The 25,443-nt window shown below is 36.5% G+C and overlaps 1 protein-coding gene across 1 annotated transcript; it reads left to right on the top strand.

The window, feature by feature from the left end:
• Positions 1-16,105: 16,105 nt before the first annotated feature.
• LOC140754818 (trypsin-like) lies at positions 16,106-20,552 on the top strand. The gene is made up of 5 exons (XM_073089931.1): positions 16,106-16,250; positions 16,881-17,008; positions 18,547-18,802; positions 19,305-19,454; positions 20,315-20,552. Exons 1-5 carry the CDS (start codon positions 16,146-16,148, stop codon positions 20,465-20,467), a joined length of 792 nt encoding a protein of 263 aa, XP_072946032.1. The 5' UTR covers positions 16,106-16,145; the 3' UTR covers positions 20,468-20,552.
• Positions 20,553-25,443: the final 4,891 nt, after the last annotated feature.

Raw genomic sequence — 25,443 nt, forward strand, 5'->3', positions numbered from 1 at the left:
CCCGGATGGGAGCAATCCTACCTGAGGATTATGTTGGAACTTGAAATGTCTCGTATAAGTGTCGTAGCTCATATTTAAAAAAAAACGGCAACACTAAACACTACTGTTAGGCAGAAATAGGTGTGACGGTGATGCCTTGCGAAAGCAACCACTAAAGGACCTACCTTTTTTTAAATTCTGCTGGTTCAATCGTGATAAGGATAAGGATAACCTACTACTAATGAGACATTCTAAATAAATTCTTTGTAGCAGCAACCTTGTTATCGACTTTATTTTATTATTATGCAATATAATAAAGAACTAGCAGGCTACGAGATGTTTTACCAAAATCTTAAATAAGCCCTAATACTTCAATATTTTAAGTTTTCTCTCAAAATATCGAAAAATGTAAAAAGTTCGTCAAAAACATATTTCTAGTAAAATCTTTTTTTTTTAAATACCACTTAAGATTGCTGTAATTAATTTTCCATTTGAAATCTCTTAAATAAAAAAAGTCGGCATTAAGACTCTTAGTTCCAAATGTACGCGATTTTAAAAATCGGATGTAGGAATTTTAAACGAATTATTTTAAATAATTTTTAAAACATTTTTGCGTAGTATTTTAGTGGTATTTATTTCAAATTAAACGATAATATTCAAATGAGAGTGATAAATTATGTAAACTTATTTTTTCGGTCATCGGACAAAAAATGCATACGTAATGTATGGGAAAATATGTTTGCCAACTAAAAATGGAGTTTATTCGTTTTATTTTAAGATCATAGAATCTTTATAGCTTTCCCTGTTATATTTAAGAAAATAACTATTTTCTGTATTTTTCAAATTAAGCCTCAGTAGTTTCAAAGGTTGGTTAATGGTCAAGTACCACCTTTCTTGAACCACTTTAAAACTATATCCTGTTCAACTATAAAAAATATATGTTAGGTTCCTGCAACAAGCTCTTTCATATGATATGCCTGAATACAATTTTATTTACAAAACATTTATTGTCAGTAGTTTCGTAGCAAAACTGGCTGAGATAGACGGCGAACAGAGGCACGAATGGAACGAGGGCTCCATTTTTATTTTTTCGTGCAAATTCCAAAAAAAGCGATCTGTACTTATACACGCTCGTAAGAATTTATACTTCTTCTGAGCAAATAATAAAATATATGTAGCGTGTCTCGATTTAATTTATCTTTCACTCTCATATTTTTTCTTACACATTCTAAAAGAAGTAAATACAAATTAATAAAGTTCTAATATTTTATAATTATATTTTGTGTATTTCTGTCTAAATATTTCCAGCATTTTTCACAGCTTTAACTCAAAATCTATCTTATTTCTTACTCGTAATCTTTATATAAAAATTAAATAAAAAGCGTATGTGTACATATGAATGTGAGAAGTTATACTTCTTTGGCGTTTTTATTTAATATAAAAAAAGAAAACTGCTTGTATCAAATTATGTACACACACGGGAAGTGAAAGTATTACAGAATCTATAAAATAATTTCAAAATTTTTATTGGTACAAAATATTACGACACTAAATTTACTTACGATATTATCGTTCAATTTTTTTCCCAAAAAAGTATAACTTCAAGAAACAAACAGCTATGTGATTATTTCCTTTCCTGTTCTCATTAACTGTTCTCAAAATAATAATTAGACTGTGATTGTTAAATATTATTATTATTATTATACAATTAAATTCTATCGTAACACTTATGCTTAAAGTGTATTGTGTGTGATATTACTTAGGATTGTGTCATACTGTGTTAATTTTTTGTTAAAATTTCAGATACTTCGTGCACTGACATTTTGTGGGTGCGTGGAATTGATATAATTAATAATTAAAGATACGTTACAAGCAGGCAAAACCCGAAACATACAAAAGCAACCAATTGGTGTTTGTCGACTCTAGTCGCTCGTGCGCGGCGTAGTACTTTATATCATTATTTTAGTCTTATGTGTCCGTTCTTTCTTGTGCAATGCGTTAAAAGATTTATTTATTTCATTACATTTCAAATGAATATATCTGAAATAAAATCAAATAGGTAATGTGTCTACTCTTTTTACGAGATTGAAATGGTATAGAATGTTCTACCTGAAGTCGATGCGTTGCCATTCCTGAGGACTAAGATGGTCGGTTCATATGTAAAGTCCGCGCCATACTTCTAGTCCGCTCTGAATATAGAAACGAGTACCGTCGCCACAGCAAATTGTAGATATTAGCGGGCCGAAGACAACGCGCGGACAACCTCCCCCCCCCCCCCCCCCCCGGCACCCTCCGCTGCCCGCTCTCGCTCGCGGGTACAGAGCGCAGTTAGTGTGCCCTTACTGTTGCTGAGTAGGTCTACGCTTGTGGATTTCTCCAACTTCATTGACTGTAACTACTCCTGCGTGCAACAACTACAGAGCAGACAAGAAATTTGGCGTGGACTATAACTCAGCTGACACATAATCCCGGTTTTTGTTATTCGGCACTTCACTAATATTTGTTTAAGTTGCTAAATATTTTAAATCTTAAATATTAAAACAGTATGACCTTTCCTAAGCTTGATTATGAAGTTAAAGTTAAGTATGTTATTTTGAAGTAAGCATATCTATTAAGTCATATTACTGCAATTTTGAATTGTCTGAATAATTGATTTTATAAATAAAATATTTTTAATATGAATTGTTTTTCTTGTTACGACCTTCCAAACCCTAGTACATATTTTTTATTAATTAATTTACCCTAAAACATTCGTTATTTGATTTTAAAATTGTATGTATAATCGCTTAAATGATTTATTTCCAAATATTCCAATTATTTACATCACATAGGCAAGTATATTTTTGTACTTTTAGTACTATTTCTACATACGAACAATAACAAAAATAGTAATCGGGCGTGCTGTCCACCTGATGGTAAAGGGCTATCAGTAATCTGAAGATAATCATCTGTAATCAACCCGAGATAGGATTGAAATCACCTGAAGCCGGCCACATATACCTTGCTACCCCTGGGACCTCAGTTGAGATGCACGTATCTTATAAAAGAGTGAGATTTAATACAGCAGCGATTAAGATTCCGTTCATAACTATAGATCTCAGTTAAATATCATTTTTAAAAACATTGAAGCAAACAGGCTGATACTTAGTGGCTTCTGCCGCTCATGGATATCCGTAATCAACCCCGGATAGGATAAGATATTCTTCTCGAGTTCGGCAACAGATGCGTACGCTGGTTAATGGTTAAATAGGTGTGGTAAGAGACCACACCTATTTAACCATTAACCAGCGTTTAAAGTGTTGACAGCAAAGCCTTTAATTAGGCAGGAATGTGTGACGGTGGTGCCGTCGGAGTCGAACCGCAGAGGGTTGTACCACTTTCAGAGGGTATACGATCCCGTTACCGCCCTTGTATCTAAATTAACATTGAAATTAATTACCTTCTAGATAATTGAAATATAGCTACCTAAGTAATACTTAAGTTAATATTAACTTACATAATTACATAGTGCTAAGTTACAATTAGTATTATTTTAAGCCTTTCTTCACATTCCTCTACATATATAGCTACATATATTTGAATGTCTGTCTGTAATTCAAGTCCAAACTACGTCCAATATCAAGCTTCAGGGACCCCGGCCGAGATTTTTCATTAAATTTATTCCCGGAGAACAATTTGCATGTATTATTTAGTCGGTTGATATGAAGAGTGGCGGGATCTAAATGTTGGAATTATGCAAATTGCGGACCCTGCAGGGCCGGTCGACTCGGTTACAGTGGCTAAGCACGAACCGGGCTCAGTTTCGTGGGGGTATTGCGTCAAATTGCATCTGTTAATAATTCGACAGAGTTTTCTGTGCGTTTTCGAAAACAGTATTTATTTGGCAACTTCATGAATGTTTTTTTCAATATCCACTGGTAAAAAAATTACGATTTCAAAAACTACACTTTATATTACTTACTTAAAAATGAATAATTGTGTACGGTATAAGAGATTACAAATTGTTTAGTGAATATTAATAAATAATAAAAAAAATATATATCCACTTTTTAGTCAGTTTTGACAACCTAGCACCATTATGATCGCAAGTGCTGCCGTACTATAAATTAATCGTTTATGCTTTAGGTACCAATAATATACACCATGTTCTGATCTGTCCTACTGCTGGATATAGCCTTCAGAGTGAGAAAATTTTAATTTAATCATAATAATACACGTAATTTAAAGGTGGTAGAACCCCTTGCGGTTCCACAACCGCCACAACTATGTATTTCTAGCCTTACAGCAGTACGTATGTAGCGCTGCTGTGTGCTGGCTTGAAGGTTGTTGTAAGGGAGACATACTTTTCCGAGGCGTTTCAGCTTAGTCCTCCAGGCTAGCGGTGCATCTGTGGCCGACCTCTGGTAGGAATTTCTAATCCTATCTGGGGTTGATTATAGATGTCCATGGGCGGCAGTAGCCACTTACCATCAGGTGGGCTGCACGCTCGTCTGCTACTCCTATATTATAAAAAAACTCGATTTTCGAGCGTAAAGAGCACCTCACTTTCGCTGTGTTTTTTTCTGTACGGTACCCTAAAAGCCCGGCCATCATGCAGTTACGGTCATTGAATTAATTTTGCCACGGTTTGAGTTATATCTGAGAAAGTTCGGCGGTTTTTTGTTCTTGAACATTATGAGTAAAGTATTTGATTTACAACAAAGCGTCTATTGCGGGGCAGTTAAATACACGTGGTTACAGCTGATTTATACCGTATGCTCGTAAATATTACTACTTTGAAGGTGGTAGAACCCTTTGTGATTCGACTCCGGCGGCACTACCACCACACCTATTTCTGACCATTATTTTATCTGAGGTGTTTAATTACTTTTTACTTACCACACCCTCCAAACCAGAACACAGCAGCGCTTAACACTACTGTTATTATACAAACAGTACTGTTAATAGGCAGAAATACGTGTGGCGGTGGTGCCACCGGAATCGAACCATAAAGGGCCACTCTACCTTCCAAACTTTCAATCAGGCTCTCGCAATTTTATTTTTCGATGGTTCGAGCAAACATTCCGAAGACACAATATATCTGGAGATTCGTTCGACTTATAAATTGTCGCTCTTATTTTCCTTTTGTTATCTCTAATTTGTACAACTTGTTGATTTTGCGATGTTGCTGACTTATCTATATGTTGGGATCGGGGAAAACATGTAGGTATTTTCCCACTAACCAGGTTAAAATAATGAAGGTTATTTGAACAAGGAATGATATTCTTTTGTCAATAACCTACGTTCGAGCTTCCTTGCGGATAATAAGGGTTGTTACGTCGTACATTTCTTGTTTTATGATTTTTATTGCTGCTACATTTATCTCGATGACAACTATTAGTGTTTTATATGTAATAAAGCAGTCACAAATGAGCCACCGTCACCCATGGATATCTGTAATCAATATAATAGAAGATTGGAGTCCTACCTGACATCGGACATACCTATGCGTAGGTACCTATTAAGTTGGAGTGCCTCATATAATTGTCTCTCCATTAATAGGTATAATTTTCCAAACAGAACAAATCAAAAAAGTTCAGAGTCAAACCATGCATACCCCAAGCACGTTTGATTTTTTAAAATAATGTACGTATTAGAAATTGATCACTTGCTATAACGGTTATAGTGAGGAAACCTGCACGCCTGAGAGTTCAAAAAAACAGTTCTCAAGGGTGTGTGAAGTTTACCAATTCGCTCTTGGTCCGCGCCATGGACTATGGCCTAAACTGCTCACTCTGAGAGACCCGCACCCAACAGTGGGGTAATAATGTGTTGAAGACGATTTTGATTTAAGTTAACAATATTACGTTTTTCCTTCTTTGCAATGCGAGCTTTACACCATAGCATTCATTCCATATATTCCATACGTTTATATACCGCCGCCTTTCCCCATTAATGCAAATACCTAATATTTGATTAACGTAACATATGCCACGGTATAATTGTGTTTGCTTCGTCTTAGTGCGACGTCAAACGTTTAAATTAACGTTGTAATATGACGTTAAATAATGTTGGTGCTGAATGGCGCTGAATGATAATGTTCCAGTAATTAATACGTCTGCCGAATGTCGAGATATAATATTTGTGTTACGAAATACACTTGGTTATTGCTAGCTCTCTGTTATTTAACTGCGTTGCTCTGAACTGTTATATAGCTATCGTTAAGTTAGTGTAACTTGTGCTTAGTGGGGCGGTAGTGTTAAGTCAGTTAATAAATCTGATCTGATTTGTTGATGAGCTGATCAAAAAATGTTTTTTTTTATTTATAAAGTCTGTGCTTTCTAAACACTTATCAGCCAACAAGAAATTGTATCGTGTAATACAGGGTGCTCGTGCCAGTCACATGCTACAGCTACAGGGTGCTGTAAAAGCGGCAATTAACCTTTCATCTCGCCGCCGACTCCTGATTGGTTCGCGGAAAGTGCCCGTTAGAATGCCGATTAGTCATGAGCCACACTGCTATCAACATCAAATAAATGAAAGTTAAAAAAATAACCAATAATATAATTAAAAAAAAACTAATAACTGCGCTTTCATAATTAAACTAAAGCGTAATATATATATTTTTTTATAATAATATAGGAGTAGCAGACGAGCATGCAGTCCACCTGATGGTAAGTGGCTACTGCCGCCCATGGACATCTGTAATCAACCCCAGATAGGATTAGATATTCCTACCTGAGATCGGCCACAGATGCGCCGCTACCCCTGAGGACTAAGCTGGAACGCCTCGGAAAAGTATGTCTCCCTTACCACACCCTTCAAAACGGAACACAGCAGCGCTTAACGCTGCTGTTATTAGGTAGAAATAGGTGTAGCGGTGGTGCCGCCGGAGTCGAACCACAAAGGGTTCTACCACCTTCAAATTGCTGCAATCTGTTAACTTTTCCAGAACTTTATCCCGATAATTAAATCTATCTAGCGACTCAGTCGTGAACTTTGTAGATCGATAACATCATCACTTGCCTAATTAGTTATGATTAATTCCGCACCACATAGCCGCGGCGCCACCTACCTCGAACACCGCCTTGAAAATCGGCAATCCTGATAATCGTGATAGGGATAATGGTATAAAATTATTAAAATCGTGTATTATCATCGTGTAAGTTAGTGGGCCATCCAGTGTGATGGAGGCACCTCCCTGGATAAAACATTTACCATACTGATTCCACCACCTTTCCTTTGATTGAATATAGATGGGCAGTGGTGACTTACCACCAAATCTACTGCATGCTCCTATTTCATAAAAACTAACTCCAAAGACTGTAAACTATTTTAAAGAATGAAGGTGATAGAACTCTTTGTGGTTCGACGCCGGCAGCACCATCCACATTTATTTCTGCCTAAAAATGGCAATGTAAAGTGTTGCTGTGTTTTAGTTTGTTGGGTGTGGTTAGGGAGACATACTTATCCGAGGCATTCTAGTTTAGTCCTCAGGGCTATCCCTGTGGCGCACTTGTGGTCGCCCTCAGGTAGAAATATCTAATCCTATCAGGGGTTATACAAGTCAAGTATACTGCATGGTCGTCTGCTACTCCTATATTATAAAAAAAAAACCTTTGTGTGTCTCATGTTCCAACAATCGGTTTGCGTTCCTTTCGAACCTAACTAACGATTCTATTACAATACGATGACATGTTCAATTTGTTGGTTTTTGTAGTCTTCGTCTTCAGAGGCTCTCTGCTTTATAATTTTTAATATAGATATAGCCTATGATATTATGGATATCATCGAGGATTTGGGAGTGGAGTTGACTGAACTGATAATTGGATCACAAATAATTAGTCCGTGCGAGCCGCTCTCGCAGACTGAGGTTTTCGAATTACTACTACTACCGAATATTCATTTTACTTTTTAGGATTTACTATCATAGTGGCCATAGAAGTAAATGCACAGCGAAAATTTGAACTGTGTGTCTAATACAGTTCAATAGATAAAACGAAAAACACCAAAAAATAGCGGTTCCTTTTAAGGTAACCTCCATTTACTTTCAAGATTTTTCATTTTTAGCATTTGTTGTTATAGCAGCTATCGGTATACATACTCAGTAAATTTCGAATATCTATCTATTACTGTTATTAATAATATAGAGCTCTGTGTTAGACGGACAGATGGACAGCGGAGGCTTAGTAATAGTTTCCGTTTTTCCCTTTAAGTACGGAATCCTAAAAACGTTGCAGTAATTCGAAATATTCCCGTATATGGACAAAATTATTTCCTCGGGCGCGGCTCAACAAATCCCTTATGACTCCAGGCTCGGTAAGGATAATGATGCGACAGTGAGGTCTGAGTGACTTTGATAGATCTCGTAATAACCTCCCCGGGGACGTCATTCTCCGCATTCAATGTTAAACACGGAATATACCGGGCCCTAATAAACACTTTACATTTTTTTGGATACTAAAAAAAGTTAATCTTATATATAAAATTATCGTGTCACAATGCCAGTCCCTACTCCTTCAAAACGGCTTTACCGATATTCACCAAATTTTATATGCATATTCAGTAGGTCTGAGAATCGGCTCCTATCTATTTTTCATACCCCTAAGTGATAAGGGTTGTTCACCCTTAACATTTTTCTATTTATATGGCAACACAACGTTTGCCGTTCAGCTAGTATTTTATAATACCTATAGGGTAGCAAACGAGCATGCAATCCATCTGATATGTATCCATGATAAGTAGCTACTGTCGCCTATGAACATCTTTAATTAATCCCAGATAAGTCTATAGTCCTTGAGGGTAGTTACTACCCCTGAGGACTACGTAAAACTTGGGATAATTATATCTCTCTTACTACCATCAAACCAGAACACAGCAGCGCTTAATACTGCTGTTATTATTTATTAGACAGAAATACTTGTGATGGTCCCTCCGGAATGTACTTGTAACTCCAAACTTTCTAACACCTTCGAGAAGAGTTTGAAAAGGGGTTTTCTTAATATTGAAGTACCTTACAATTCTGGAGACTAAAAGTGATCTGTTGTTAACATATGTTAACTACTCGTACTACATACCTCTAAGTATATAAATAACTGTCCTTCATCTAAAAGATACCCATTACACATATATTTTACCTCTCTTATAGATATAACAAAAGGAGGACTGATGACCTGAAGAAGACGGCGGTAACCGCTGGATTCAGACGGCTCAAGACCGCTCGGAGTGGTGCAGATTAGGGAAGGCCTATGTCCAGCAGTGGACTCTTAACGGCTGATGGATAAACATTATTAGGCAAATACTTTTGTTCTAGAAATTCTTATCAACCATCTAGTTTCATTAATCAATGCTCAATAAAATAATCTCCGTTGTCTCTGGGCACAATAAAGTGGGTAATAATGTTGACTCATGGGCCCTACCATTTGTCTCAAAATTAAATTTTCAAATATACGAACGTACCTACAGTCGTGCATTGACATCATAACTAAGTTTACAGTTACTATATACATTTCGTAGGTATATGGCTCGGGCTATATAATAACATAAAATTTATTTAGATTATTAGAGGAATAATTTTGCTAGCGATAAATACGGTGCAATGCGTTGAGGACTTCAAATTGCTGTTTCTTAATTATATGATTTCTTAATAATATGCCTGCTATCTGAAAGTGATATCATTGAAGGACTCGTGACAGGGCAGGTTTAATGTTGGCGAAAACAAAATTATCCGGACGGATCGCCCAGTCATATAAGTCTCTCATCAAAGAACTTTACTTAAGATGAGCTGTCTTCACTATATGAAAAAATATAGCAAAATATAACAAAAAAATAACAGTAGTAGGGGCGTGAGGACACTTTCATTCGGTTGAAAGATTTTTGTGACGGTGAACTGAGTTTTTGTAAATAAGCGAAGGGATTTACTCCGAGTGAAAGATGCCGACTTATCTGCGTCGATTCGGATTTGGCATCCCTTTGTCTCAGCGAAAACTTCTCTCGGCTTCTTTTAATTAAGATTTTCGGAGCGCTTTGTGTTTTAAATTCACTTTTAAGTTGGATGAAACAATAGTAGGGGATTATGAAGCTTTTCGTACTCTGGTGTTTTAGTGTTTCGGACTGGAATTGGAAAAAGGCGTATTTTATGAAACAATTACGTCGTCTGTCTGTTGCTGGCTTCCCACGGTCTGCGATTTTACTAACAAGCTGGGAAGAGCATTATCTATGTTAGACTGAAGGAGTCCCTAGCAGGGCATCGTTTTGCCGCAAGTCGGAATTAGGGACGACTTTCACTTCTCCGTTTAAAGGACAAACCCTATTTTATATCAAATTTAGTAAGTTAAAGAACATGTGAGTGGGTTGGGTAAAAAATCGTGGTCAGATTATGAATAGTCAACAATTCACGACAATCACTTTTAATTGTGGTATAACAAAATGACTTTGTTTGTCCAGATCTACAGACGACACGCATCATCAGTATTTTAGTGAGGTCCGTGACTGTTCGAAACTCATATAATCAATACTTGCATAAATCCGTAGGATTATGGACCGTCGGAAAACGCTACACCACGAGCATTATTGGACAAAATATGTTTTTATTAAACTATTTCAACTAAAAGTAGGTACTATCTGATGTCAGTCACAAAGGCGTTGCTACCCTTGCTTTTGTGCTGAAAGGAGGTATATTTGTAATAGTTTTATAATAGCAGCGCTTACCACTGCTGTTATTAGGTAGAAATAGGCGTGGCGGTGGTGCCGCTGGAGTCGAACAACAATGGGTTCTACCACTCACTTCATACTTGAAATGTAAAAAGTATATTTCTAAAAAATCTGTAAAAGAAACCTTAAAACTAGACCCCTGAAGCTAGAACACTGTTGTTAATAGGCAGGAATAAAAGTGACGGATAGGAATCAAACCACGATTCAGATAATAATTATATTTATAAAAATGTTGGTTAAAATTAGGTAGGGATGATTATTACTGTCTCAATTAATTTATAATTAAATGATTTAAAGTGAGCTACGTAATTAACTTCCTCTCTTCAGGTTATACTTCAATTAAAGCTATCTTCCGACAGAATTAAATTGCGCCTGTACTTTCTTCTTTGAACATTTTTTTGATTATTCCCGTCAAAAACATTAATTGTATAATATTTTATTATCAGTGGGCAGTTGATTCTTAGTACTAATTATTCAAATTTTAAATGATCTATCGAAAAATCGTAATAAATTTACGTTGCTATCTACAAGCCAGTGTGTTCCATGATTGCACACCATTGTAATGGTAGCATATACGAAGTTCTCTTGCTGTAACCATCTTGGTATACTACATTCTTGCAATAAATTTCACTTAATTCCATTGTTGCTGTTTAGTTACCGCATCTTACTTCTGAAAATGATCGGCACTTAAAGAAAGAAAAAATAGGTTTTCTTCGATTTTATTGAAAATAGTAGAACTCTTTGTAGTTTGATTCCGGCGGCACTACCGCTACACCTATTTGTGCCTAAAAACCGCAGTGTCAATTGCTGCTTTGTTCCGCCGTGAAAGGTGTGGTAAGAGAATCACACCTATCCAAGGTACACTATCCTCAAAGGCAGCAAGGCGTCTGTGATAGTGGCCAACTTCAGATAAGAATCTAATGTTATGTTGTATTGATAAAAGATGTCCATATTATAAAAAAAATACGTGTGGCACTCAGAGACTGCCGCGGTAAAGCTATTGCATAGCATTTTTTATGCTATGAAAACGCTCAGAAGGAATTCCAGAAATACAATATATTCTTCCATAATCATCAACATTTACATTAATACATCTTTATCCACTATTTTATCATATCTCCATTATATAAGACATTGCAAATATCAGCTGACATTTCATAACTCCAAGCAAGACTGAACATTCTAAAATATAAAATAGAAAAGTATTTAATAAGTGACATAAAGTATTAACAACCAGCAATATAAATGGATCAATGCGATGTGCCTGTGACATTTGGCCGAATGTTACAGGTACATCGCATTTTTCATTAATAAATGCACTTTGTTTATTCATATTTAAAACACTTTGTACACAAATTATTTGTACCATAAATCATAATGGCGTTTTGATTTTGTGCTGTCAAGTCTGTCAGTTGTAATTGTACGTTTAAAAATAACAAACACTCTTTTACGTTATTTTATCAATCCAGAATTCAACATAGCTTATGTTGATAAAACATATTATTTGGATAATATGGTAATATAATTTTGAATTTTATAATGGGAATATAAAATATACTTCACGCAATTTTAAGATTTCTGCACGGATTATAAAAAAATGTGTATTACTGCCATCTGTGTTCAAGTTGACGAATTAAGGTTATCAAATAAAATAATAAGGAATGTAAAATAATACTTTATTCAATTATATCCATATTTTTCTATTGACAGTCGGTTGCCTGGAGACTTGATATCCAACAGTCCTCCACCGCTATTTTCACTTACACCACCAGGGGTGCCGGCAGCATTTGGTCAAGGTGACGGCGCACCAGTATGCCATTTTCAGTTCTGACTTCATAATGGAGTCTACCTAATCTTCGGATGACGACTCCGAACTCCCATTTAACTCTTGGGTTGGTGTAACTGCGGACTTGTACCTTATCACCTTGTCCGAACTCCTGCGTTGGCGGTGCATTGTAATGTAATCTGGATAGTGGGGCGGATTTCTTAAATAAGGCATGCATATAGGTTCTTAGTGTTCTTACCTCTCTGCCGAACATTAACTGATAAGGTGATAACTCTTTTGTATTAGGTGTACGTCTCAAGCGTGCCTTGACAGTTAACAGTTTATCAAATAAACTTCCGCTCTTGCTGATATAAAAGAACATTCAGGTATTAGCCGATTATTTTCTTTTTGTACATTCAAAAATTTAAATTTTAGCTTTGTATATATTTCTTCAAATTCGTACCTGTATTTTATTTCCTCTTCTAAATTTTCTTCTTCTGTAAGCCATTCATTTTTTTCTTGAATCGCGTAGAATTTGTTCAAATTTTCTTGTAAAGAATTCAGTCGTATATTTATTTCTTCAATGTCAATTTTTTCTATTCCCGAAATGTAATTTTCGGTTCGTTTCATTAACCCACGTAATGTGGCTCGTATTTCCTTATTGTTTTTTAGTTCATTCGACATCTCGTCGCCAATATCAAATAAAATAATAAGGAATGTAAAATAATACTTTATTCAATTATATCCATATTTTTCTATTGACAGTCAACAACTTGGTTGCCTGGAGACTTGATAGTTGGATATCAAGTCTCCAGGCAACCGAGTTGTTGAAAGGTGTTACTTATTTTCGTTACGGAATTTCTCGATTCGGTCGCCGCGCTCAAAGCCCGCGATAAAAGCTATGCAATAGCTTAAAACTACGTACATTTAATTCCAGACGCCTCGTGACAATAATAATTTCGCTTAATACAGTCTTCATTGTACCTTCTTCTTCATTGTCTTCAACGTAATGATGCAAAAATTACCTATAACTAGTAGTAGAAATTGAGGCATTTCTAATTATCTCTCTTTCATTCTCAGGCATGAGCGAGTAACAAAAAAGCTAACATGATTAAATTTCCTATTGAATAAATTGATTTATTATTTATATTTATCTGTTTTAAATTAAATTCGTACGTTCATAGTATTATTGAAACATGTTACAACTTCTCGTATTGTTCATTTCACTAACCGTTCTATTAATTGTTTGGGATAGGATCTAACAATATTTCATTAATTGTAAATTCATTTACTTCATACCAATCAACCAATTCTGTGCTTCCATGTCCAATACGTCAACGGGAGCTTTACGCGGTTCTGTTATGTGTGATGTTTTGCCTAGAAATTTGAAAGCAAATATATTTTTTTGAATTATAGGAGTAGCTCACTTGCCTCATAATGTTTTCTTTTTACTTTAAAAGCAAGTAATAATTGATTTGTGTCAAAGTTTTTTTTTAATTACGAGTATCAATAGATAAACTGATGAATAATGTATTAATTGATAAAGGAATATGAATGAAGATGAAGGAAGATGTTATTATAATTTAATACATACTGTTACGTGACGTGTCGTCTCCGATCGTGGAAATGCGTTCAATTTGCATTTTGTTATTATAGTTTTAGGACTAAAAGCCCCAAAGCGCCTTATCTTCTGCTGATAGCAAACTTTAAAGTTGTAGGCTATTAATCATTTTTTATGTCAAATGCTCTTCGTAAACCCTAAATCATATAACTTTTTAGGAGCGATGGATATTTTGTACATAACTTGATTTAAGTTATGATGAACCTCGTCGCAGATCAGTCGACATATAGTTCTGTCATACAAAGGGTTCCGGTTTTGATTCCCTGATATCTATCCAGGATCTGCGTGGTAACGTCTGTTCATGACACTTACGACACAGGGAATCTAAGTGTGATGATATGAGGGTAGAGAGCGTTTTTTTAAAGTGAGATTTTAGCTTATATTTTATTATGTAGTTCGTATGTATGTGAAGGTCAAATAAGCCACACATCAGCTGGATATATTAATACATTGGCATTGGCAATATAACCTAGCTTGACATATTTAATTTACAAAAAATATCTAAACATGTTCCTGACTTATTATTATTATGGTGGACCTTCACTTGACGTATTTGTCGTACTCCGGTACCACCGCCACACCTATTTCTTCCTAATAACAGCAGTGCTAAGCGCTGCTGTGTATTGGTTTGGTAAGCTGTGTAAGGGTGTGGTAAGGGAGACAATTTTTCCGAGGCGTTCCAACTTAGTCTTCAAGGGTAGCGGCGCATCTGCGGGCAACCTCAGATAATAATCTAAACGTAACTGGGATTGATTACAGATGCCCATGATCGGCAGTAGCCACTTATCATTAGGTAGACTGCATGCTCGTTTGCTATTTAAATATTATAAAAAAGGTGAACAAAAAACACAACGTATTCCAGTCTTCCATTAGACATTTTGCCCGGCCTTGAAATAGGCGGGCCGGGTCCGCGGGCCAGCGGTCGCCCATCGCTCTACATATTGGCGTATAGACTATTTTCACGCTCAGTGAAGCTGTACCCTAACAGTAATCAAGATGTCAAGCGTGAACCGTCGATTGGCTACGCCGCGGCTCAAGACCGCGAGGTGACACAGTGCGCGGCGGGCCGAGATGAATGTCTCACGGGCCCTCTTGGCTTTACTAGTGGCTGTTGCTGCTAACCCTGAAGATGGTTTGTTGAACATATTTTTGGAGTTGTATGACACGATATATCTGAGGGATTGGTGAAACGACTTGTTGTAACGAAACGGTTACACTGGAGAGTTACGTTACGATTTTCTTTATATTAATTCGTCATGTGAAAATTTGAGAACCCTTTTTACGAATCCTTTTTTTAATAATTAAACACTGAACTATTGAACACCAAATAAGTATATGCGTTACGGGGTTAAAAATAGTTTTAGTAGGTTTTTATTTGCAATTTTTATGTATCCCGTTATATAACTACTACTTTCAGTTATTTTCGTTATTGTATTACTTGTTTTTCCATTTTCAGTTATTTTTATGTAAGTAGCCGGGTTTTTGTTATTATAATAATTCATAATTTAATTTAGTTTCACGTTTTTTGGGAGATTGTGTCAAAGAGTACCTACTTAATATAAAAGTCTTTTGATAAAGGTTTTTGGAACGGTCTATTTATTAGCTCTTATGTAATAACTAGATTAAAATCTGAATGAGATTTTTTATTTATTTAGTTTACCAAACAGCTAAAGAAACAAAAAAAATGCAAATAGCTATATACTCGTATGTAAGCCAGTAGTATATCGTGTATATTTCCCCCACCAGCTTATTGTTCTTTGGCGCTATATTAAAAAATATATAACAACTAATTCCCACAATTGATACAAATCTAAAGTCACTTCATATATTAAAACCCTTCAAGTCATTTGGCCAAATTGCATCAGGAGTTTTAGAGAAAATCGCGTACATACATACATACACGACGTTGGAATACAGAACCTCTTTTTTAAATGGGTTAAAAACATTATCCTTCAAAGTTAGTCACAAATAGTTCGAATTGAAAATAATTACATAAACTCTTACAGAATTTCATTTCTGATTATTTCGTCTTTTTAAGGAATAACAAAGGTACGATTGAATGAGAAATGCGTCAGAAACTACTACCGAATGTTTGTAACGAAGATACCTCCACCGCGAACCTATAAGTACTTCCACGAAACTCTTCTAGCAGGTCCAAGGGATGGATCCAAGGATGGTGATCATACGCCCACTGTGAGTTAATGTTGAGTTTTTTATATGAGAAAAATAGAAAAAGAGCCAGTCCACCTGATGTTCAGTGGCCACTGATGCGCATCTGTTATCAATAGATAAGATCTTAATTGCTGGTAGAACCCTCTGTGGTTCGTCTCCGGCGACATCCTATCACACCTATTTCTATCTTATGACACCAATGTTAAGCGCTGCTCACAGATACCATACATACGTTACAACTGAGGACTAAGATTCTTCTTAGTGGACTGAGGAGGGGTAGGTGGTAGAACCTTCCATGGCACCACCGCCACACCTATTCCTTCCTAATAACAATAGTCTTAAGCGCTGCTGCTTTTTGGTCTTAAGGGTGTGATAACGGACACATCGTCCTGAAGTTTAAGTTGGTCCTGAAGACTAAGTTTTCCAACTTTGTCTAGGTAGATTATTATCAGGAAAGCATTTTAGGGAGACTCATTCTTATCTAGAGATGAGCATTTGTGGCAGCCACTTACCATCAGGTCTGCATGGTCGCTTACTATTTCAATATTATCGAAAATAAACTTAGATGGTCTCCTCATATGCAACTCAATCCTCACCAAAAGAGAAACGAAATAGACTCAAGCATTTTTTAAAGAAATGATATATTCGCAGCCCCAGTGGAGGATAGTTGGTGGCAAGGTGGCGACGATAGAGGAGATCCCGTACCAGGTGCTTTACGGTCTGTACTGTGGTGGGAGCCTCATTGCTCCTGAGTGGGTCATCACAGCCGCCCATTGTAAGTAAGTAGCGTTTTCTATACGTCTTCTTAGTATTTGTTGTTATAGTGGTCATAGCAACACTCACTGTAAAAAATGCAAGTGTCGGAATGCTGTCTATTACGGAATCATCCATGTTTTTTAGATTTCTCAGGTGTGCAGGTTTCTTGATGTTTCACTTCACCGATTAAGAAAGAGATAAGTAATTTCAAATCCGCACATAACCTTGAAAAAACTGAGGAGCTTGCCTGGGATTTGAACCTCGGACCCCTCGATAAAGAGGCCGAGTTCCTTAACTAGGCTATCACTGCTTTTTTAGATATAAATAAAGACATATCAAGTATAATCACATTATTTTAACCCCAAGAAGACCGAATCAAATTAAATTGTGCCGGTTCTACCAATTGAAATTGAATTCCAAATATTTTTATTGAATTATGAGCGATTGTTCGATATTTAATCACGTTTTTTATGACCCGTTAATAACATAGCGGAACCGAGGCGAACAATGTTTTAACGAACATTAACTGCAAATGAAGCAGTTATTTCTTATATGTAACCTCAGTTACTAACTTTATATGTCCGTGGTTCAGTGACAATTATCATGTGATTACGTTACGTAAGATTTTTTTTATAATATAGGATTATAGTCAGTATGCAGTCCACCTGTAAGGATGGTAAGTGGCTACTGCCGCCCATGGACATCTGTAATCAACCCCATATAGGATTAGATATTCCTACCTGAGGTTGGTCACAGGTGCGCCGCTACCCCTGAGGACTAAGCTGGAACGCCTCGGAAAAGTATGTCTACCTTTACCACACCCGGAGTCTAACTACAAAGGAACCTACCACTTTCAAAATTAAATATTGTTGGTTAGTCAACAATCTATAATTATCAACAATATTATTGTCATCATTGTCTTACACTTTTTGCCAAAGTTAGAATATGATGTTAATAGTTTTGCTTGCAATCAAAATTTTGATACTTTTCCTAATTTTAAAAATAATAATCTTCAAGTAAGACTCCAACCTTATCTATATGTTTCTTTACTAATTTTATTCTATAAAATAAAATTTTATTTTAACTAAAATCTAATTAACAAAAATGTATTATTTCAATTTCGGGTATATTTAAACAAATATTTTTTTTATAATATTGAAGTACGAAATGAGCATGCAGTCCACCTGATGGTAAGTGAATACTGCCGCCCATGGACATCTGTTATCAACCTCCCATAAGATTTGAGTCATATAGTCTGCGTAAAACAGCTCTGAATATAGAAATGAATCGCGTCGCCATAGCAAATTGTATGACTACACCTGCTCGCAACAACTTCAGAGCGGAGTAGCAGTTTGGCGATAATTATACCTGAAGTTCGTCAGGCACGTTGTTACCCTTGAGGACTAAGTTGGAACGTTTCGGATAAGCGTGTCTCTTACCACACACTACGAGAACACAGCAGCGCTTAACACTGCTGTAAGGCAGAAATGGATGAAGGTACCATCGAAGTCGAATGAAGGTAACCACGAAAGAAAATAATGACGTACAATCCAATTTCCAGAGATAAAGACAACTTCGTGTACGTGGGTTCAACGTACCGCAGCAAATCGGTGCCCTACCAGATCTGCGCGCATTTCTTCCATCCGCTCTGGAACAAGACCAAACTGCACACCCACGACTATGATTACCAGCTGCTACTCCTGGAGAGTCCAGTACCAGTGACCTCTACCACCAGACCCATTGCGATAGGCAGTTTGGACAACGTTAAACCTGGCGATTTGATGTCTGTCAGTGGATGGGGGCATTTGAAGTATAAAGTAAGTATATGCCATGAGGTTCTTTAAAAAAGGTGCAAAAAAGCTCAGCCTAAGCCAGCCAGTGCCTGGCGACTCGTCTGGTGTTACTTTCCATCAGGTCTGACAGCTCATTTGCTTCATCGTTTATGTTCGCTATATGTAAAAATCCTTTTCTTTTTGCAAAAGCGGAGATTTGAAATTTTCTCAAGGTATTTTTAAAAGGGGATAGAACCCTGAATGACCCCCTTTTTTGCACAATAACAACAGTATCCAGCGCTACTATATTCTGGTTTGAACGAGAAGGGATACTGATCTAAGGCGTTCCAACTTACTTTACTTTATTTTCTCTGATATTTTCAAATCTTAATACAGCATCTGATTAAACTAAAATATTAATTCAACAAATATATGGGTAAAAACGGAACCCCTCTTACACTTCTAACACTTCGCTGTCTGTCCGTCTGCCCGTCTATCACAGGACTATATCCCCGGAACGATCTGTCAAATAACGATTGTGTTTCAGGAAGGCAAAATGCAAGATCTCCTTCGACGTGTCTTCATACCGATCATATCCGACAGCGAGTGCAGAAACTTGGCCCACGGGAAGTACATAAACATCACCTCCAGGATGTTTTGTGCTGGGTTCTTGACTGGCTCTAAGGATTCCTGTCAGGTAAGTTCTTGTGAGATTTTGAAGGCTTGAGTTTTTTTTATAATATAGGAGTAGCAGACGAGCATGCAGTCCACCTGATGGTAAGTTGTTACTGTCGCCCATGGACACATGCAATCAAGCCCACATAGGAATAGGTATTCCTACCTGAGGTTGGCAGATGCGCCGCTACCCCTGAGAACGAAGCTAGAACGCTTCAGAAAAGTATGTCTCTTTTACCACACAAACCAGAACACAGCGGCGCTTGACACTACTGTAAATAGGCAGAAATAGGTGTAGCGGTGTTGCTGCCGGAATTGAACCACAAAGGTTTCTACCGCCTTTGAATGTTAAGCGCTGCTGTGTTTTGGTTTGAAGGGCATGGTAAGAGAGACATACTTTTCCGAGGCATTCCAGATTAGTCCTCAGCGGTGCATCTGTAGCCGATCTATCCGTGGTGGTGGGTTGCATTACTACTTCAATGCTATTTGAAAGGTAGATCCAATATAGGTTGACCGGTGTGGTATAGTTCTGCAATTCGGCGGAAGACTGTGAATACCTGTTGTAGATGCCAAATGCTTGAATATGTCCTCGGAGGCGGCGACGCATCTGTAATCGGCTTCAGGTAGTATATGTTATATACGGAGTTAGTTATGGTTGTACTTGGGCGGCTGTACCACTTACTAGGAGGATACACATGTTTCTTAGCAGTCAATTGATTTATTTTTTGGTTTCTTAGTTGCGGCTGCATAAATTGGGATTTAGCTTTACACCTTTGACAACCAAAAAATAAAATAGCATCCTCTGTCTTTTGCACGATCAGGACCAAATAACTTTGCAATATAATAAAGCATGTTTTCATGTGAATAATTATATAAATCCAGGGCGACTCCGGCGGTCCAGCAGTGGTGGCAGGCAAGTTGCTGGGTTTGGTCTCCTTCGGGATCGGCTGTGCGCTGCCCGACCTGCCCGGGGTCTACAGCCTCATCCCTGTTGTCCGGGACTGGATACGGACGGTCACAGCTTTGCCGTTGTAAGGGATTGAGAAGAAGAAAATTTAGAATTGACAAAAGGGAAGAGGATTACTTGCAATTTGTAACAATTTGAAGAGTGCTAGAAATCTTTGAGATTGATTCTTTATGCAAAAAAAATAAAAAGTTGCATGTTAAATAAAAAATATCTGTCGATTTTGATCTTGTGTTTAATTTGCAATAGTAATCAAGAATAATAATAATCAAGAGGTCCTTTGAATATTATGGTATAGAAATTTGAGAACAATTAAAATTGCCCTTATTTGTAATGAAATGTAGTTCGTATCATTTCTATACAGATAAATAAATTTGATGTGTTTGTCATGATAAAATAACAGCTTTTTGCTACATGCTGAATATACGATACTCACAAGAAGAAATCAAAAAAGAGCAAAATGTTTGTTCTGACCAATCTGCGGAATACCTGGACTGATGTTGACGGGACTCATTGGCAATTTGATGTTGTAAGGAGTAATTTAGGCAATTTTTTTTAGAAAAGGATTAGGATCCCAGGCAAAGATGTTAAAACTTGTGTAATTTAACCGTTGGTGAAACCGCGGGGCACAGCTCGTTATATGAAAATATCAAATGAGATGAGAAAATCTAGAAAATCTCGTAAGGACTTTGTTTGCAAACTACTTGGAAATGAGCTACGTTAATCCTTGGATGATATAAAGGATATAATATAGATATGAAATTTATACAAATGGATACTTATTTTTTTATGTATAAATAACAAATCCTCTCAAGAAAAATCTCTCCGAAACCTTAACTACTTGTAATTTTCAATCTTCAAAAATATTAACCTGCTTTTGGAATTATCTTTTCCTCATTAATAAAGCCAGATTATTAAATTTGTGTAGATAAGAATTCTTTAATAGGTTTTGCATAAACGTAATAGACCTCTCTCGGTCAGCCTCCCTGGAGACTCGGAAGTATTAACTTTTTCAGCGCGAATCCAATTATTTGAGGAAAAATTCTTGGTAAAATTATCGATATTAATGAGTTGAAATTAATCTTGTTATTTCGTCAAAATACTGTTGAATATTTTGGAGGTGAAATATTTAATATTAAGGATAGAAGTTTTATGGAGTTATAGGGAGAGATGCGTAAGAGTGTATGGAGATGCGCGAGTGCGTGCGGTGAAAATATTCAAGCAAGTGTGCAGGAAGGATTATAGTTATAGAAGAATAGTTGCTCAATGATTTTTATTTATTTATTTATTTATTCACAACTTACATCTAACATTACAGGAAAAAACCCTAATGCGTTAGTGTAGCTTAAAAAAAAATTTTATCAAAAAAATAAAACCGACTTCTATGTCACTACAAAGTAAAAAATAATTGAAATAAATGTTGGTTTAGTACATATTTCTGAAGTCAAAAACTTTACTACAAAGTAAAAAATAATTGAAATAAATGTTGGTTTAGTACATATTTCTGAAGTCGGCGCTCAATATATTTCGTTTGATAACATCGTAAACAGCGTGTCCAATATGAGCGCCGACTTCAGAAATATGTATTAAACCAACATTTATTTCAATTATTTTTTACTTTGTAGTGACATAGAAGTCGGTTTTATTTTTTTGTAAATTTTTTTTTCACCCTTTTTAGTGATGATATGCTAACGTTTGTATTAATATTATGTAAAATTGTATAAAGGTGATCATGAATAAAGGTAAGGTCTGAATTCATACGGATTGGACCCACCCGCTCGCAGGGCGCTGCCGCGCCCTTCTCGCTTAGTTTTATATTGTCTTATATGTTCCAACCTAACCTAACCAAATCAATACGAAACACTATAGGCGAGGCTTTATGAGATACTAATTATTGGCTAGGTTAGGTAGGAACAGATAAGTAAATAAATCAAACTTGGTGGTAAGACTCTGCGAGTGAACCGGTCCAATTTACATTAATTCAATAGTTAAGAAAAGAAAAAGGAGTTGAAGGTCAAATTTTTCATCATATGTCTCTGTCTAGCAACTTCATTACAACAAATATATATTCTATATACTTAACATGGGAGGCACATCTGCATCATCAGGATTGAAGAATTGAAGGTCATATCTTCCATCATATGTCTCTACTCATGACCTCATCATATATTCGTAAGCTCCAAATGCCTAACTTGTATGATTGAGGCAGGAGGCACTTCTGCATTATCAGAGTTGAAGAGTAGAAGGTCAAATTTTCCATCACATATCTCTACCTATCAACCTTATTGAATATTCATAAGCATCAAATGGCTAACTTGTATGGTTGAGGCAGGAGGCACCTCTGCATTATCAGAGTTGAAGAGTAGAAGGTCAAATTTTCCATCATATATCTCAACTTATCGATTTTATTAAATATCCATAAGTTCCAAATGCCTAACTTGTATGGTTGAGGCAGGAGGCACTTCTGCATTACCAGGGTTGAAGAGTTGAAGGTCAAATTTTCCATCATATCATGTTAACCTAGATACACAATATTCATTTTAAGTTTCATGAGAATTGAGTGGGCAGAAGGTAAGTTGTCATAAAATATGTTAAAAGCAGGGGTAGTGATGATGAGTTCCACCCCATAACTTAAATTCTAATCATCAGAGCATACTAATGTTAAGATAGGAAAGTACCGCAACGAAACTCCCTTTCATATGAAAAAAAGAAAATTAAAATTGGTCAAGAAATACTCGACTTATTCAAGTTTATATGAAATCGGGGTTTTCCAATTTTCCGGGAAAACTGGCGGAAATTTTCAAATTTCGAAATGGGACCCCCTGTGAAACTAGCTACATACAATGGTGTATGAATCATGTCGATCGGTCGCGGCATCGCGAAAAAATCGCCGAACAAACATAAAAAAAATATATATATATATATACGGTCGAATTGAGAAACCTCCTCCTTTTTTGAAGTCGGTTAAAAATAACAACAATTAACGTTCAAATTACATAGGAAATAGGTACGTTCAAATTACATCAAATACATTTAATATTATATAAAAGAAAATTTCATTAAGTTAAATCAAATATTTTAGATGTCAAAAAATAGTATTAAAATCAAAAATAAAATCCAAATTAGAAATACAATAACAATCAAATTAAATGTCAAATAAAAAGAAATAAGCAACAAATGCACAAGTCTGTTGTAAAGTCTTAGACACTAAACTTAAATACTGTAGTAATTGGTTAATGTCGACAATACAAGAGGTTTACGTTTCAAAACCTACTATAAATGAGGTGGTCATAATAACATTATGACCACCAATGACGTCATCAATGCCTCTTTTTTCAACCACAGAGTTCCAGATATCGAAAAAAATGTTTTTCTACACTCACAACCCCACACTAGGATTCCCTGTATTGTCGGTGCTATGGACATATACAGAGATAAATACACAAACACCTAGACCCAGAAACAGAAACCTAAATTAACATTTAGATATCTCTCTGGGCGTTAGACCGTAGGTGACCGCTCCGTTACGCGGATCATTTTAAAATTTTCTTATGACAGTGTTCGACGCTTGTTTGCTACTTGTATTAAATAGAAAAGTCCTGTTCCTTCATTCCTACTTAACTTCAACGAAATCTGCACAATTTCTCACCATTAAACGCCGTCAGCTAAACAGCGGGGTGTTTGTTTCCCATAACAAAGTCAATTTCATTCCTCACGCGGCTTGCCCTGACGACGATCAAAAGTTGATTTTTCGTATTACGTATCCCCATTCACATATTCAAGCCTTCACGCGGCCTTGTTGGTTCAGGGGGACGAAAACACGGGCTGATATTTGTAGCAGTTCGGTCGTAATCATCAACTTACTTACAATTTTCTTTGCACTAGGTCTTTTTCCTTTTGTCCTTCATTCAGGATTAGTCATTGACCATATCTTACCACAATGATCAACAGGTGTATAATAAAACTGAATACTGACAAGTTGTAAATTAATTAGTGAATTTAATGGCGGCACCACCGCCACACCTATTTCTGCCTCCCTAATGTGGGGCTGATTACAAATATCCATGGGTGGCAGTAGTCACTTACCATCAGGTGGTCTGCATGCTCGTCTGCTACTCCTTCATTACAATAAAAAGAATCAAGTATATGGGTTGTGACCATTTTCCGAAGCCATTAAGATTCCATAGAAAGTTCTAAATAAAGATATTTAGTTCTCAAATAAATCCTCTAGTGTTCGTAAAGTCTATAATATTCATCAATTCTTTCTTAGATTTTGTCTAGGCCTATTATATACATAATATTGTAATACACTAACGAAATAATAGTAAAACCAATATAAGCCAACTGCACACAATATCTTCCCGTATGTCATCACAAGCGCTTCTCAATCTGCATTCAAGGAGAGTCCACGCGAGTGTTTTCCGAGCGTTTTCGCGGACGCCAACTACTTCGTATGCGTGGAGACGTGACCATGATTTATTTAGAGGGGGAGCTACACGTGACGTCTCTCTCTGTTTTTATATATAGTGGCGTCACTTGTCGTCGCTTTAGGCCTTTTGCTGTACTTTTCGGTTAATCTTCGTTGCATTAACAAAATTCATCGACGACGCATTACTGTCGTATCGCTGGGTATAAATGACTTCTCAAAAAAAATATTTAGGCTACAGTTTTTTTAGAAGATAGTATAGCAAGGTAGCTTGCAGTCCGCCGGATGGTAAGTGGCCATTGTCGCCCATGGACATCTGTAATCAACCACAAACAGGATAAGATATTCCTACCTTACGTCGGCCACTACTCCTGAGGATTAAGCTGGAACGCTTCGGAAAAGTATGTCTCTCATATCATCTCCTTCAAACCAAAACACAGCAACGTATATCACTGCTGTTATTAGACAGAAATCGGTGTGGCGATGGTGCCACCGGAGTGGAACCACAAAGGGTTCTACTACCTTCATAATCCTCGTTGCAATAACAGAATTCATCGTTAACGCCCCGAAAAGTATATCTCTCTTAGCACACCCTTCAAACCAGAACACGTCAGCGCTTAA

The sequence above is a fragment of the Epargyreus clarus genome, unplaced genomic scaffold (assembly GCF_041222505.1).
Source record: "Epargyreus clarus isolate Ecla_fem2 unplaced genomic scaffold, WU_Ecla_fem_2.2 ptg000031l, whole genome shotgun sequence".
NCBI classification, from domain to species: Eukaryota; Metazoa; Arthropoda; class Insecta; order Lepidoptera; family Hesperiidae; genus Epargyreus; species Epargyreus clarus.